This window comes from Mus musculus, chromosome 10 (genome assembly GCF_000001635.26).
Source record: "Mus musculus strain C57BL/6J chromosome 10, GRCm38.p6 C57BL/6J".
Classification (NCBI taxonomy): Eukaryota; Metazoa; Chordata; class Mammalia; order Rodentia; family Muridae; genus Mus; species Mus musculus.
In genome coordinates, this window is record NC_000076.6 from 116,569,096 (window position 1) to 116,585,572 (window position 16,477).

General features: G+C 41.2%; 1 protein-coding gene across 30 annotated transcripts in view; it reads right to left on the minus strand.

Annotated features, from left to right (window-relative positions):
- The window catches only part of Cnot2 (CCR4-NOT transcription complex, subunit 2), a 96,741-nt gene extending 83,936 nt beyond the window's left edge, over positions 1 to 12,805 (minus strand). For 8 of the 30 annotated variants that reach the window (NM_001359247.1, NM_001359563.1, NM_001359251.1 and 5 more), the window contains exon 1: positions 12,358 to 12,416. Coding sequence is in view for 4 of the 30 variants with exons in the window: in NM_001037847.2 (NP_001032936.2) it covers positions 12,358 to 12,362 (5 nt within the window). In the remaining 26 variants the exon portion in view is untranslated. Of the gene's footprint in view, positions 1 to 11,385; positions 12,110 to 12,357 lie in introns of those variants that run through there. The other 22 variants (XM_006514189.3, XM_006514190.3, XM_006514183.3 and 19 more) reach the window with 12 other exon arrangements.
- Between the last annotated feature and the right edge of the window lie 3,672 nt (positions 12,806 to 16,477).

The window sequence follows — 16,477 nt, forward strand, 5'->3', positions numbered from 1 at the left end:
GGGAAGCCTTTGATTTGATCCCCAGCACTTCAAATACCTAAACAATGCTAAATAAACTACTTGGTCCCTAAACGTATGATCCAGTTGTACACTGCAGGGCAAAAACTTGAAGGTAATGACTAACTTTCATGTTAGGCTTTTCTAATAAAAGATGCTCAATTGCTCAAGTCTGTGTTAGTACTCCAAACACAGAATCACAAGCACTTCAGAACCCCGGCATTCTGGAATAAGGGGAGCTCGCTCAACAGTGAGTGCTAAAGGGAAAAGAGATGCCCTGGGGAAATGTTAGCTACATTTCTTAAGGTGTAAGTGATGTACCTTATCTAAGGTATAATACACACATGCACGCTGCGGAGTGTGTTCAATGCTGCACATACATTATTTACTCCTCTTAACTCATTTTCCAAATTGCCTATATTACCCTGTATTATATAATCAGGCAGGAAAAACAAGACTACAGCACCCACACATACTTGGTGGTAACAAACACTGCTTGCCCACTAAACAACTAAGTTGCCCCTTGGGAGAGAGTCTACTTCTCCTCTCTTCCAATCCTTCCCTTCCACCTCCTCTAGGAGAAGTGCTGCCATCATTACTTTATTCTATGGCTTCTTCAGCACTGACCTCAGTTATTTACACTATGTAAAATTTTAAAAATCAATGCAGAATAGTTATCAATTCATAATGAAGCAATAACACACCTCTGCCCATACCCCCCCCAAAAAAAAAGACCTCTAAACTTCTAACCTTATGAGACAGAGGAATTACAAACTTCTCTTTAAAAGTAAACCACACAACTCCAAATCAGCCTCTCCAGGAGAAAATATATAAGGACACTTCAAACTGTCAACCTGAAAGCTTGAAGTTTGGAAATGTATTCTTTTCCTGACTCACAAAAAATACAATTTTTTAAAATAACATTTTATGTCTTAACGCTTTAACATAGAGATTATTTATCCTAGGCTGGCATATACAATTAAAAATTAAACCTCATTGTTAATAATATACTGTGGGCCTTAAACTATCCAAAGAATTAATTTCTAGTTAATATCCATGAATTAAACAAAAAGCCTTTTAACCTTTTTAAAAAAGAAAAGTGTGTCCAATAATCTTTTCTTTGACTAAATAGGATCTACATAAACAGATGTTTGGGCACACCGACAGTCATTAGCAAAACTATCAAAATTAAGCCGGGCATGGTGACACACGCCTTTAATCCCAGCCCAGCCCTTGGGAGGCAGAGGGAGGCAGGCAGATTTCTGAGTTCCAGGCCAGCCTGGTCTACAGAGTGAGTTCCAGGACAGCCAGGGCTACACAGAGAAACCCTGTCTCAGAAAAACAAAAGAAAAAGAAAAAAACTATCAAAATTATAAAAAGGTGTATCTTGATCAGGATTTACAGGTAAAATTATACTGTTTTATAAATATATCTTATAAATAAATTTTAGACGTATTTACTTTTATTTTATATTCTCTTTCTGAGCTAAATAAATAAATAAAACAAAACCTGGTGAGATTTCTGTTTCTGAAGTTTTAGTATCTCTTCTTCTAACACTGTAGGATGAGACAATCAGAAGGTCCTAATGAGCACAGAAACCAGCTTCTCACCAAGACCCGAGTGGAAGCGGCGGCCTGTCTCAACTCATAACCGTCACTTTCCAGACTCTGGGGCTCATCTGCCTACTTTGCTAGTACAGCTATTTGGTACTACTCTGTTTCCCTTATATGGTATTTATTTTTAATACTCCCAAACTCTCAGCACCCGAAAGAAGTCTTCACGATTTAAGAATAAAAGGCAGTATAAATTATTCATATGTATTAATATACATATGAGGAATGTACACAATAGTTTCAAACCACCTCACTGAGAGGCTCAATGCTCTATGTGTAAATGATGGCTTCTGCGGGGTGGGAATAAAAAAAAAAAAAAAACAAGCACAAGAAAATGTGTGGCCAACGATAAAGTATACAAATTCAGTTACAAAAAATTAGAATAACCCAAAGAATAGTCAGAAAATATATTCCTCAAGAAGGAAGGCTGCCGGGCAGTGGTGGCACACGCCTTTAATCCCAGCACTTGGGAGGCAGAGGCAGGCGGGTTTCTGAGTTCGAGGCCAGCCTGGGCTACAGAGTGAGTTCGAGGACAGCCAGGGCAACACAGAGAAACCGACTGTCCAGGAAAAAAAAAAGGAGGAAGAAGAAGGAAGGTGTGTGCTAAATAACATTCAAATACAAAGTACCAGCACCAAAAACAACAAAACAAAGCAAAAAACACAAAGTACCAGCACTTTAGCATACAAAAACACACATACACTGTCAAGTGGCTTACTAAGATGAATACTTCTAAATAGCTCTGCCTCTCCAAAAATCTCTAAATTTTCCTCTTCCAAAGTCCATCTGCTGGATATTTAAATAAACAAGGTTCTTGAGTGGTAAAACTAAATGAATACAACAGCATCACAGAATAACATGAGGGTCATACAGTCAGTCGTCACTCACATAAGAAAACTAGTCTGAGTAGAGTTTACTCAGGAATCATCATCACATTACATTCAACCTGCTTCAAGTTAACCAAATTCCCTTCTCTTCCCTTCCCTTCCCTTCCCTTTCCTTCCCTTCCCAGTTGCCATCAGCAATACTGGGAGGCAACACCCTACTGATAAACTGTGGCTCCTCAATACTAATACTAATGGATTTGCTCTAATCCATAGCTAATGAAAGTCACAGAGCCAAGGCTAGAACCTATCTTGTTTGTTTGTTTGTTTGGTTGGTTGGTTGGTTGGTTTGGTTTGGTTTTTTTGAGATAGTGTTTCTTCGTGTAGCCCTGGCTGTCCTAGAACTCACTCTGTAGACCAGGCTGGCCTGGAACTCAGAAATCTGCCTGCCTCTGCCTCCCAAGTGCTGAGCTGGGATTAAAGGCGTGCGCTACCATGCCGGGCTAGAACCTATGAACCTATCTTCTAAGTGTAGAATCTTTCCAAATAATATCCTTCATTTCAAATGGGTATATATACTATCTCCTGACACAAGTCAACAACATTAGAAACTTTTTCCACATCTTCTATGTGCCCTGAATTGCGCAAAGTGCTTCAGAGTGAGCAATGCTAAAATTAAATTAAAATGTACTTCCTCAAAGACTACACATCTCAGGTCATCAAGTGTCATCTAAACAAAATTCCTAGCAGGAGAAAAATTTTGTCAAGAGCATAAAAGTAAGACTGTATTCTTCTTGTTTACTACTGAGGACTCAATACAGTTTAGTTACAATCTAAAGTAATTGTAGCTAGTTCACATCTGTTTCAGAAAATTCTTCAATGTAACAAGTACTTCCAAAAAAACCCAAAAACCAAAAAACAAAAAAACAAAATAAAAAAACAGACAAAAGTAGCATAGGAACTTTCAGTCCTTTCTTCAACTCTATGAGGTAACTCTATGAGGTAACAGTTGCTTGCCTTCATTTGAAAAATTAGAAAACTGAAATTTGGAGAGGTTAAGTCACAGGACAGCTGACTATCCTGTTATGTTATGTTATGTTATGTTATGTTATGTTAAATAACATTCATATTTTGTGCCCCAAACTTAAAGTGTGTTCTTTCCACTTATATATAAAGTTTGAATTGTGTTTTTGCCTTTTATGTATCACAGTAAGTTCTCGGAAAGATAAAAACTACCAAATTTAAAACTCCTTAACAAAACCTTTGCTAACATTAGCACAAAATAATTTGTCCAACAGAGATAATACAATCCTTCAAGACTGAAAGATATACTATGGATTTTGTAATTTTAATTGTCAGATGTAGAATCTAAAATTGCTTGAAACAGAGATTTAATCACTCCCACTATTTAAGGGGGAGAGGGAGCAGGGACCATTTAAAAATTGGTTTGTGAGTCCAAAGCTCCGAAGTTAAAGATTTTAAAAAGAAAAAGCCTCTTAGATGATGACTGCATCGTACCTTCAGCTAATCTATATGTGATCCCAAAATTCCATTAAGAACTACAGAGGATTACCCTACCACTCTCCCCCATTTTATGAAAGCCAACTCACCCTTCAGAACCTAGGCAAGCATCATGTCCCTGAGACCAACTTAATTAACATGGCTGTTCTCTCCATCCTACAGTGTCTCTAAAGCATGCACCACAAGACCCATGAAGGCTGAATACAGTACAAGCATAATGGTGTGGGGCCCACAGTAACAGTTGCTGAACTACTACACAAGGGGTCCTTATTAAACATGAAAACACCACTAAGTTCTAAGGAACACCGATGACCTAATACCACAAAATTAAAACCCTATATATAATAATAAATGTTTTCATTACTCTCAGGAGATGCAAATCAGGTCATTTTATATTTGTCCTCCAATATAATTTTCTCTAACACAGACTGATGCCAGTTCTGTCAGATCTAGACATTTTTCCAAGGCCTCTTCATGGAAAACACTGCCCACTCCTCATACATCCTGCTAAAACTTACTAAGGCTTACAGGCTCTACTTTACATCTCTTACAACAGGATCATATCTTGGGCACTCTTTCCTGGTGAGAATTCACCTCATTTATGCAAAAAGCATTACTGCTCATGAAATGTCCTGTTCTTGTCAAAGCCTGACAACTTGATCCCACTGGAAGACATTCTACTCCGTCTTCCTTGAGCATCTTTCACCCAGGTTTTGGATCGTATGCTTACTCATACAAAAATCATAAAAACTACATCCTCAAAGCACTACTTTGTGAATATAAAATTACGGCTAAGCTCCAAGCCTATCTACCCAGCATATCATCTCTCAGAACTGTACACTAGGGAAATGTGTAAAATATGTCATCAAGGACTGATTACTACTGCCTAGTCTCATTGTAATATTACTATACACCTTCAGTGCTTGTCAATGCATGTTCATAATTTTTTAAAACCTGAGCAGCGGCTGAATCTTGTCAGGGCATTCAACTTGAAACAGAAATTTGCTGGCACTCTCAAACTTCTTACCCAAAATTTACAAGATGACCACATAAAAACTAAACTGTCCACTTACATGTACATAACTTAATAGACCAGATTTTTCTTAAAGTAATACTAAAAACAAATGAAAAAAAGAGATTTTTGAGTCCAGACTGATGAAAAAGACCTTAGCATTTCCTTATTTCTAATACTAGTCTAAACAGACTGTTCTGTCTCTAAAAATGCCAATGTTAAAATTTAAATTACTTTTACACCAAGGTGACAAGCATACAAAACTAAACTACTGTAAAAGTGCTTTGCAACCTGTTATTTTTAAAATATGAAATAGTAAAACCTTGTCATTTTAAATGACAAGGTAAACTTGATACTATTTTACTGATCCATGAAATCTAAATAAATAAAAAACTAAACTAAACTAAAATCTGTATGCAGGAGAATCAAAATTTACAATGTAATAAGACATAAAAGCTCTTTCCTGGCAGACATGACACACACCCAACTGTCCCTCTCCAAGCGCACTATTACATGTCAGTACTCCAGCTTGTCCAGATGCTTATACACAATGGAGCCATATTTCGAAATGGTTTATCAGGATGTTTGGTGAGGAAAAAGGCAAGTCTGTTCAATGCCACCCAAACTGCCTACATATACAACAAAGCTTGTTTATCATTCCTTGGCACAGCAAAAAATGTACTAAATAGAAATGTACTTTTCTTTTCCCCTTTGAGACATGGTCTCAATCCTGGCTGGTCTGGAACTTGCTATGTAGACTAGACTGTCCTCAAACTTACAGAGATCTGCCTGCCTCAAAGGTGTTTTTTATCACCACCCCCAGCTAAGTGGAGACCTATTTTCACATTAATATCTTTCAATCTAGCAAAAACAGAGAGAGAGCACCCTGAGTACTAGATCAAAATTCATACACACACACACACACACACACACACACACATCAAAGGAGATAAATATCTTTAGGAACTCAAGTCTCTGGAAGATACTAAGTAAGCAAGAGATGGATTTCTATGTTCCACTAAATGTCTAAGAGTAAGCCTGGACCCTCTAAAACAATAGAGACCTGAACAATTATAGCTTATTTAATTTCTCACCAGACATGCATACTCATACAAAAATCATAAAAAAAAAAAAAAAACTACATCCTCAAAGCACTACTTTGTGAATACAAAGTTAAGGCAGAGCTCAGAGCCTATCTACCCAGCATATCATCTCTCAGAACTGCCCTAAAAATCATTTATCATGTTTTTGTTTTCTGCATCTCTAAAACGGACCCATAAAAAAAGCTGGCTCACAGCTTTAAGGGGCTCTCGCTCAAACCCTGGAAGGCTGAACTAGTTCTCAAAATTTTAGCCTCTCAACCAGACATGGTGCTACATGCCTGTGATCCCAAAGCAAGTTATAGGACAACCAGGGTTACATAGTGAGACCTTGTATCAAAAATGCAGAACAAATACATCATATGGTAACATTTCTAACATCCAAGTATAAGAAAATTCCAGGGAGATGTTGTTTGGTCAAGAGGACAATTCTAGCTGAAATGTGCCAAATATATTTTTAAAACAAGATTTAAAGATGTATTAAAGCATCTCACCTAACTTCCTAAGAACTATGATAGTCAAGATAGATGATTATATGATCCATATAGCTCAGAAACACAACACTTGCCCAGTACCTGCCAATGTCCTGGGTTTGATTCTCAGCATATCAAAAACGAAACAAAGACTAGAGAATTCCACCACTGTAGACAGAAGAAGAAAAATAAAAAGAATCTAGTATCAAATAACTTAAAAGTAGTAGGTCATGGCTAAGTATTGTAAATAAATTACCTTCTAAGTACTGACAGTTGCCTTCCACTAATGCCTGTGACCATGCAAAGTACAGCTAAAAATACAGATCCAAATACCTCATTCAAAAGCAAAACAATGTTAATACTGTATTCCTAATTTTCTTCTCAAGGCTTCACACAGACTCTACAGACACTTCTCAAAAAGCTAGTTACCTACTTTCCAAAAGGCAAAGCAGTAAATTAAGAATAAAAAAGCAGGGCTGGAGAGATGGCTCAGTGGGTAAGAGCACTGACTGCTCTTCCAAAGGTCCTGAGTTCAAATTCCAGCAACCACATGATGACTCACAACCATCTGTAATGGGATCTGATGTCCTCTTCTGGAGCATTTGAAGACAGCTACAGTGTACTTACATATAATAAATAAGTCTTTCAGCCAGAGTGAGCAGGAACTGAGAGAGCAGGATTGACGGGAGTGAGCGGGGCTGACTGGAGCAAGCAGAGATCCTAAAATTCAATTCCCAACAACCACATGAAGGCTCACAACCATCTGTTCAGCTGAAGTGTACTCACATACATAAAATAAATAAATAAATCTTAAAGAATAAAAAAGTAAAACTCAAAAAACAGATTCAAGAAATGGACGTGGTGGCGCATGCCTTTGATCCTAGCACTTGGGAGGCAGAGGGAGGCAGGTGGATTTCTAAGTTCAGGGCCAGCCTGGTCTACAGAGCGAGTTCCAGGACAGCCAATGTACACAGAGAAACCCTGTCTCGGAAAAAAGAAAAGAAAAGAAACAACTAAGCCAGCAACTGGTTTGCTTGAAGCTTATTTCTTGAGACTCTAACTCCTATACATTACAGAAAGTGTGTAAATGTAACCAAGACAAGAGTCTTGCTCACACTCAGACCTGTAGGGATCATGGTGGAGGAGAGATGAGATGTAAATTAAGATCCATGGTGACATACTCAGTAATGAGTATTGGGGGTTGGGGGAGTCAGGAACGATTTCATGAAGAAACTGACATAGGCCATAAGTTTACCAAGTAACAGAGAGAAAGTGACACTTAACACCCAGAGCCACACATGCAAACAGGCTTATGAATAAAAAGGCAAATGTTTAGACTTAAGGAGCAAATGAGTTCCAAACAGTTAACTAAATGGTCTTGGACCCTGAGTTTGATCATATATAAAAATGTGTCTACCAAAGGAAAACTTTGTATTTCTCTACACAGTTCAGTTTTTTTCATTTGTATGTTGTATGTTGTATAAGCCATGCGCCCATCCCAAAGGTAAAGACAACGCAGACCATTTTATCACTTCATAATGCAGCGTTCCTCCCTGAAGTTAGATACCAAGTATCTGCAGCTTCATTTCAGAAAAAAAAAAAAAAAACCTGTCAGAAAACAGCAAGAATTCTATTTCTAGGGCTAGCAAGATGGTTCCGCTGATAAGAGCACTGGCTGCTATTCCTAAAGTCCTGAGTTCAAATCCCAGCAACCACATGGTGGTTCACAACCATGGGTAATGGGATCTGACGCCCTCTTCTGGTGCATCAGATCAGCTACAGTGTACTTATGTATGATAATAAATGAATCTTTGGGCCAGAGCAAGCAGGGACTGAGCAAGTGGGGGCAGACCAGAGCAAGCAGAGGCCCTAAAAATTCAATCCCCAACCACCACATGAAAGTTCACAACCATCTGTACGGCTACACTGTAGTCACATCCATAAAATAAATAAATAAATTCTATTTCTAGAACATCCTTGATAATATTGATGAGTAAACTGTTATTGGCATGATTTGTCCTAATAGTTGAAAAATTTTAAATAGAAATTGAAGGACACCACACAGAATAACTACAGACATAAGAAAAAATAGCAATACTAAAGAGCTCAATAAACTGATGCAAGATAAGGTATTAAAATAATTTTAGAACCTTAAACCCAAATTTTCCTTATAGTTCCTTAAATGTAAATTTCTACAATAGATACCAACTCGAGCACAGCTTTTCCCCATATTGAAAATGTTAGAATGAAATTAAATTCCTTCAAATATCAAAACAGAAATCATTTTTGGTCCAGACAGTCACCGGAACCTAAACAAGAGCCACTTCTACCATATCAGTAAATCTTCTGACCCATCACTATATGCAAATCCACTGAAATTACAGTCCAACTCTGATGAATTCTGCCTCGAAAACCACCCAACCTCTGGTACCTTGACTTATTGTGTTTTGTGTTACAAAATCCACTAGAGGGACTGGAGAGATGGCTCAGCAGGTAAGAGCACTTACTGCTCTTCCAGGGGACCTGGGTTCAGCTCCTAGCCTCCACTAGCCTCCATGTCAGGCAACTCATAACTCTAACTCCAGCTTCAGAGCCTCTGGACCCTCAGAAGACACTTGCACTCACATACACATTATCCACATGCGAGCACACACCTATACATAATTTACACATAATTCTTAAAAATACCACTACAGTCTGGGTAAGAAAATCTCCTCCTAAAACTATCACCATTCACATAAGCCTTCCTCCAATGTCTGCTCAAACAAACATACAGGATCTACAGCCTGCTTTTAAATGTGTGACACCAAAACTAACCCTATAGTACATTTTTTAATGTTTTATTATATGTGGCTATTTGTGTGGATAACAGAAAACAATTTAGGGAAGTTGATTCTCTTGTTCCACCATATGGGTCTCTCAGATCAAACTTCTATCATTAGGCTTGGTGTCAAATGCCTTTATCCAGTCAGCTATGTCATTCATTTGACAGTTAAAATTTTAATCAAAAGATACTACAACTTAATATCACTTCAAAACAAAACAAAACAAAACAAAATTGTATACTTATTTTTACTGGTTTACTACTATCTACTCATACTCTAGTTAGATACAAAAATCAAATTTTCTAATCAAGCAAATTTGGCCATTAAAAAAAAAAAACCTATACTATCCCATGTCGTGTAAAAAAATTCTATAATGATCCATTAAAGTTTAAGTTTTGCTAATATTAGCACCTACTTAAAAACAAGCAGACTGCCGGGCGTCACACTTTTAATCCCAGCACTTGGGAGGCAGAGGCAGGCGGATTTCTGAGTTCCAGGCCAGCCTGGTCTACAGAGTGAGTTCCAAGACAGCCAGGGCTAAACAGAGAAACCCTGTCTGGAAAAAACAAAACGAAAGAAAGAAAGAAAGAAAGAAAGAAAGAGAGAGAGAGAGAGAGAGAGAGAGAGAGAGAGAGAGAGAGAGAGAAAGAAAGAAAGAAAGAGGAGAAAAGAAACAAGCAGAACACGATTACTAGTATTTCTAACTTGCCAGCAGTATAAAATATTTATTTTTGAAGTTTTAAATAAACCTAAGGCATCTCTGAAAAACCAAAAAGCACCTACCTTTATATAGGGAAATTAAAGGTAATTATTATTTTAGGGAGCCTATTATTTGGAGTTTGATTTCATTTTCAAATCAAATAGTTCTCAGATGGCTAGGCTATAAACCACTCACAGACATCAATCTGCTTCATTTTCCACCATACACCATTTATTTGTAAGCACTTTAGAAAGGCTGTATTTACTGATACGTTAATGTGCAGGCCACTCTCAGCCTGGAGCATCTGGTAAGGTTACAGGTATCTCTAGACTGCATCTGAGAACCAAAGTGCTCTGCCAACACATGCACTACCTTATGTGTGTCAATAAAGCATTAATAGGAATGCAAAAAATAAAAAAATAAAAGTCAAATACAGTCTTTATTTCTGGTCTAGAGTTAAAAACAAAAACAGGCACTTTTTTAAAAATGAAAAGGTTTCACTTTAAAATTAAGGATCTTGCAAAGTCAGCAAAAGTGAAAAGTGGAAGAAGTTGTCTGTGCATTTTGAACTTTTCCTTTAGCTTTAAGATGACAACAGACTGGATAGGCAGAGCACAAGGGACCATTTAGAAAACATATTAAAGACACAAAACCTGAACACAGACAAATATTTGAATGTAGACAACCATTTCAGTGTACTGGATTTTTAAACACTTCCAACTTGGAATAAAATTACCTTACAAAACTACAAAGGTGACTTCTGAGAAGGAACTGTTGTTGAATATACAAAGCATTCCCAAACATAAAACTGTTGTGAAAGTTACCACCCACTTATTTGGAAAGGGAAATCTATAGGAACACGATTCCATCTCCCTAAAACTTCTCACTATAGAGAGTAATAGAAAATGTATTCAGTTTTGAACATTAAGTGTGTCCCTTGTGAACAGATCTGGTTAACGTTCTACCATTTGCCAATAATCTAAGGATCATATTGCTGTATTTTATTAGGAACTGTCCAGATGATTAAAGAGAAATCTTTGACTAAGGATTTAATGAAAATGAAGCAAAACACTCTTAACACTTGTCTTCCCAGATGTTGAAAAGTGGAGATGTCCCCCTAGGATTTCCAAGAAAGTACCTATGTGTAAGATTTATTTATTTTTATTTTCTTTTGGAGGTAAAAGCGTACTGATTGGATCTAACGTAAATGCAAATAACAAAACCTTAGAAATAATTTTACAAAAATAAAATTACAATTAGATTTCCCGAAGGGCCTACAGATAACAAGAATTATAAGCTTTTCTCCTAAGCAAACAGTACCTCAATTAAGAACTACCGGGTTTCTTTTAACCCAACTTATTTCTTCTATGAAACTTTGAAGTGAAGACCTAAAACAAAACGGCAAAAGGTAGAGGGGGCCCGGCGGAAGTAGAAACCAGGGCTTGCAACTTCACAAGAGTGGCTCGGGTTCCTCCTCCGCCGCCCCAGGACCATCGGAACTCAAGAGGCTACACCACTAGAGAGGCTTCCCACTCCAGGCACGGGGGCAGAAGCAGCATCTGAGTTTCTCTCTCGCCTTTCCACCTTGCAAGAAAGGCCCCTTCGGTATAGCTCAGGGCCTGGAGGCTCCCGAGGCCCGTTAGCCAGTGCGATGTCCCCATCTTACACAAACAAACAAATAAAAAAAAAAAAAGAAAGAAAGAAAAGAAAACCACACAAGTGGCGGAGGATGCGCGTGTATGGCCAGAAACGTAAAGCTTCAAGGACCAGCAGCTGCTGGGAACGTGGCAGGCAGGAGCCGTGTCCAGTGGCCGGGGCTCCTGGATGCTGCTGCCGCCGCCACCGCCGCCGCTGCCTTCTCTCCTAGCCCAGGAAGCAGCACGGCGGCAGCGGCTGCTCCGCGCCGGCGGGAGCCGGGGAAGCCCCGCGGCGGGCAGCGGGGGCCCGGGCCTAAGCTCCGGAGCGGCTGCGGCTGCGGTAGCTGCGGTGGTGGCGGCGGTGGCGGCCCGAGCACGGCGACGCTTTACGTCCCGTCCACCCCGCCACACACCCCCTCCCTCCTCCAGCGCCGCCACCCCCTCCCCGCCCGCCCGCCCGCCCGCTCCGCTCTTCCCTCTCTCGATTGGAGCCGAGACAAAAGCAACGGGAAGCGGCGGGCCGGGACGCTACCCGCGGACCCCGGGCGCGACCGGACCAGCCCCGAGGCATTCCCCCGCCTTGAGGGGGCCCCCAATCCGCCTCCCCCGCCGCGTGCCCCGCCGCCAGACTTCCGAAAATTGGCCAAAAACTCACCGCATGAATTTTCTTGTCCCGCGGATCCAAGATGGCGACGTATCCACCGCGGAGGCTGCTGGGAGCAAGACCTTTACCCTCTGACCCCCGCCGTGACCCCCGTCGCTCCGACTCCGCTCGAAGGCGGCGGCGACGGCGGCTGCAGCAGCAGAAGCCGGCGAGCGAGCGAGGCTCGCCGAATGGACGGAACGCCGCCCGTACGCCAGTCGACCGTGAGAAGCACAACGCTCGCCTGGAGCCTTCCCGGGCTTCCGCCGCCTCCCGCGGAAGGTGCGGCGCTGTCTTGTGGCGGTGACCGAGGAGAGTGGGGCCTGGGCGGCCTCTCCGGGCTCCCGAAGCCAGACCGCCGCCACGCCGGGAGCTGCTGCGGCCACGCCTGGAGCTGCGGCCTGGGGTCCGAGCGAGCGGGCGAGCGCGGCCTCGGGGGCGGGGAGAAGCCGAGGGTGGCGTGGGTCCGCCCACCGGGGGACGCGCAGCGTGTTTGTGTTTGTGTTTTCCTCGGACACCCCGCCCCCGAGCACCTCCTGCGGGCTGTCCCCGGGCTGTCCCCAGCCTGCTGCGCGGCGCGGTGCGGTGCGGTGCCTGCGGTGCTTCGGTCCTCCCACCGCCCCGCTGCCTGCGCTACCTGGGTGCGCTCCCCCAGACACCCGCCGCACGCCGCCCGCACCTCCCGAGCAGTGAGTTCCCCTCCGCTGGAACCTAGGCGTTTGATCGCCGCCCCCTCTTCCTTTTCATGCTCCCCTTTTTTTTACCTGCCCCCCCCCCCCCCGGTCTAAACCTGGTGAGAGGAAGTAAGGGGGAAGCGTGTTTTTAAAGCACTGCCGGGAGTACTTAATCTAACCGAACGGTGTTTGTGGCACTTTATTTAGTTCCCGCCCGGCGCGCCCTTGGTAAACCTTAGTGACCAGCTGGCTCATCCACTAGACCTTTTGAAAATACGGTGGCTGTGGTTGGGAACTAAAGTGTTTTGCTCTCCAAAGCCGGACTGTCCCTGAAAGTGAAATTACTTTTTATTGCTGTAATACTCTTAGTTTACACCTTTGAACATCCACAAACTTCGTGTTTTACGGTTACTTAACTTGCTAAAAAGCCTCTTTGTGCTTTGAAGTTGCGAGTTTCATAACGTATCGCTGTTCATGTTTGAGTGGTAGAGCTTACTAATGCGGATTACTACTCATTTGAAGTAAATAAAGTTTCTGCTGTAGTTTAATAAATTACCTCCTTCCAGCCCGCCAGTCTATATAGTTAGATATAGATTCTGTGATAAACGGAAGCGATATATATTTTTATCATAGAAAGCTAAAGGCAAGAAATAGGATACAATAGCCTACGGTGAAATTAAAAGTACCTTTGTCATGGTTTTGAAAGTAATTTGACATAGCAGATATGCAGTATCAGCAGATATGCAAATTTGTTTAAATGCGGACAGGAACTGGTGTAGCCAGTAGAAAAAAAAGGTTTATTTTGCTAGGTTGTTCATTTCATTAAATACTCCTTTTCACCGTTTTGTGTTTTGTTGGTTTTTCACTTTAGGGAAATTCAAGAAGGAACAACACAGTCCTACATGGCCCCTCCCCCAACCGTGCCTTCCTGTCTCGTCTGCTTTCTCTTCCTCTCAAGTTAGCATCTACTGCCATAAGGTAGTGTGTTCAAAGACTGGCTACTCTAGGCGTGTGCAGCTCATGTGCGTGAATGCATGCAATGCAGAGCACCTTAATCTGGCTGCTCGTTATTGGGAGCCCTTAATGTGTATGTAGTAGCATTATCACATTAAGTAACATTAAATATTCTAATTCATTACTCTTCTTACGTATATTAACTTAAAAACACATTTTTGTCAAAATTTAAACATTGCTGTCACTGGGGAAGGTCTGAGAGTATTGCTATGCTTGGACTTTACCAGGTGAGATAAGACCATTTTCTTAATTAATGTGTGGAACAGGGATGCTAGGAAAAACTCCATGAACGTCCTAGCATTTGCTAAAGGCTGTATTGATGGCTCAACGTGACGATGTATGCACTCAATAAAAGATGTATGCACTCAATAAAAATCTTAAATCATCCTGTCGCACCGAAAACTTCTTTTCAGGGCATAATTTCACAGATCTTTATATCTAGCACATGGAAAGCAGAGACAGGCCAATCTCTGAGTTCCAGATCAGCCTGGTCTGCATAGCTAGTTGCAGATGACACAGGAATATATATATATATGTATATATATATATATATATATACATATATATATATATATATATATATACACACACACATACATATATATTAATACCTTGTAAAAACAAAATGACTTCATCTTCAAAGCCAGACATAGTGACATTTGTTGTAACCTATTACTGTGGAGACTTAGGCATGAGAGTCAATCAAAATTTGAGGCTAACCTGAACAACATATTCTATAAGATCTGTCTCCAATAAAACAGCTTCATAACAGTTGTTAATAATGATCATAGTTATCCAATTTGTCTTAAAAATATTTTTGATAGTGAACAGGTCTAATAATTTTGTTACTTTTGCTTGAAAATAGTTCATACTGATGAGTATATTTATGTGGTTTTGAGAGATGTTGTTTTGTGCACCTCATAGAAAACTCGATTGGATTGAGGGGGAAAGGCTTTATTAAGGAAAAAATGAGTTTGTATATATTTGCAGAAGGAAAGGCCTCCCTTAAAAAACAAACCAAAAAATGTGGATATAATACTAGGTTGCTGCCGGGCGGTGGTGGCGCACACCTTTAATTCCAGCACTTGGGAGGCAGAGGCAGGCGGATTTCTTAGTTCAAGGCCAGCCTGGTCTACAGAGTGAGTTCCAGGACAGCCAGGGCTACACAGAGAAACCCTGTCTCCGAAAAACAAAACAAAACAAAAAAAAAAAACAAAATTACTAGGTAGCATGTTTGCCGTGACAAGGAACGGAAAGGACAAGGACCTCAGACTGCCTGGAAAAGCATGGCTGACTTCTCCCTCGCCCGAATCCCATCAGCAGTGACCCTGTTTACAGATTTAGCCTGGAGTTAGGAAGCCACTGTGACTTCTGTCTGCATCCATCTTAGCAGCATTTACTGAGAACTCTACAAATGTTCTGAACCCCGCCCCTTCTCAGCAGCCCACTCCTGTCAACTGTTCCTGTGTACCAGCCAGAAGCATCACTTTAATGTTTTTATTCAGTTATGTTCCTTGGTGTTTTAAAACCCTACTCTAGCTCCCATATGTACATATAGAGTAAACCCAAATGGCCGCTCAAGCTCTGCCTTCTCCTATGCTCTGGTTCCAGCCTTCTTGCACAGACTGCTAGTTGTTTCCCCAAATCCTTCTCTTTCTGAGTAGTAAATGTGGGCACATGGCTACCTGGAGTAAAGACTTCCTAGCCTACGTCAGAGCCACGTGATAGCACTGATGACCAGTTGATTACAATCTCTCCCTCTCTCTAGTCCTTATCATGCAGTATTCTCCCAGAACAACCCTTAGAATAAAAGCAGGTGCCTCTCATCCCTTCGCTCCTCCCTGTTGTGCTCGGCCTGCCAGTGTAACATGTACACATAGGAATTGGTACAACCTTACACTGGTAGTAACTGAGACCCTTCAGGGCTTCATGGGTCAGAACATGGTAACTGCACTACATTCCTTTCAGGTTTTGATCTTAGGGGAAATTGGTTGTTTTTTTGGTTTGGTTGGTTTGTTTTTTAATCAAAACCACTATTTAGAGTTAGACATTGAGCCACCTCTAATCCCAACACCTGGGAAGCTGACTCAAAGAGATCCGCACACATTTGAGGGTAACCTAGACTCGAGGGAAGGAAGGGTCATCCTGGGTTACGTTGTCTCTGGCAGGCCTTCCTTGGCCACCCTCCCTCAGATAGCTCCCTTCATTGTTTATCCTCTAATATTACCTTCTGTAGGAGTAATTGCAAAGTGTGGAAAATCAAGCTAGGAAAACATAGCGCTAAGCCGATGAGATGTCTGGAACAAGAGAAATCACACAGCACACTATAGCAGGTCAGATCCCAAGACGGGTGTGCTTAGAGCAGAAACTCACTGAGGCTGGTTGGTTTTAGAACTTACTGAGCTTCAGCTGTTGAGCTCAGAGTGTCCCGTAGGAAAGGTTAA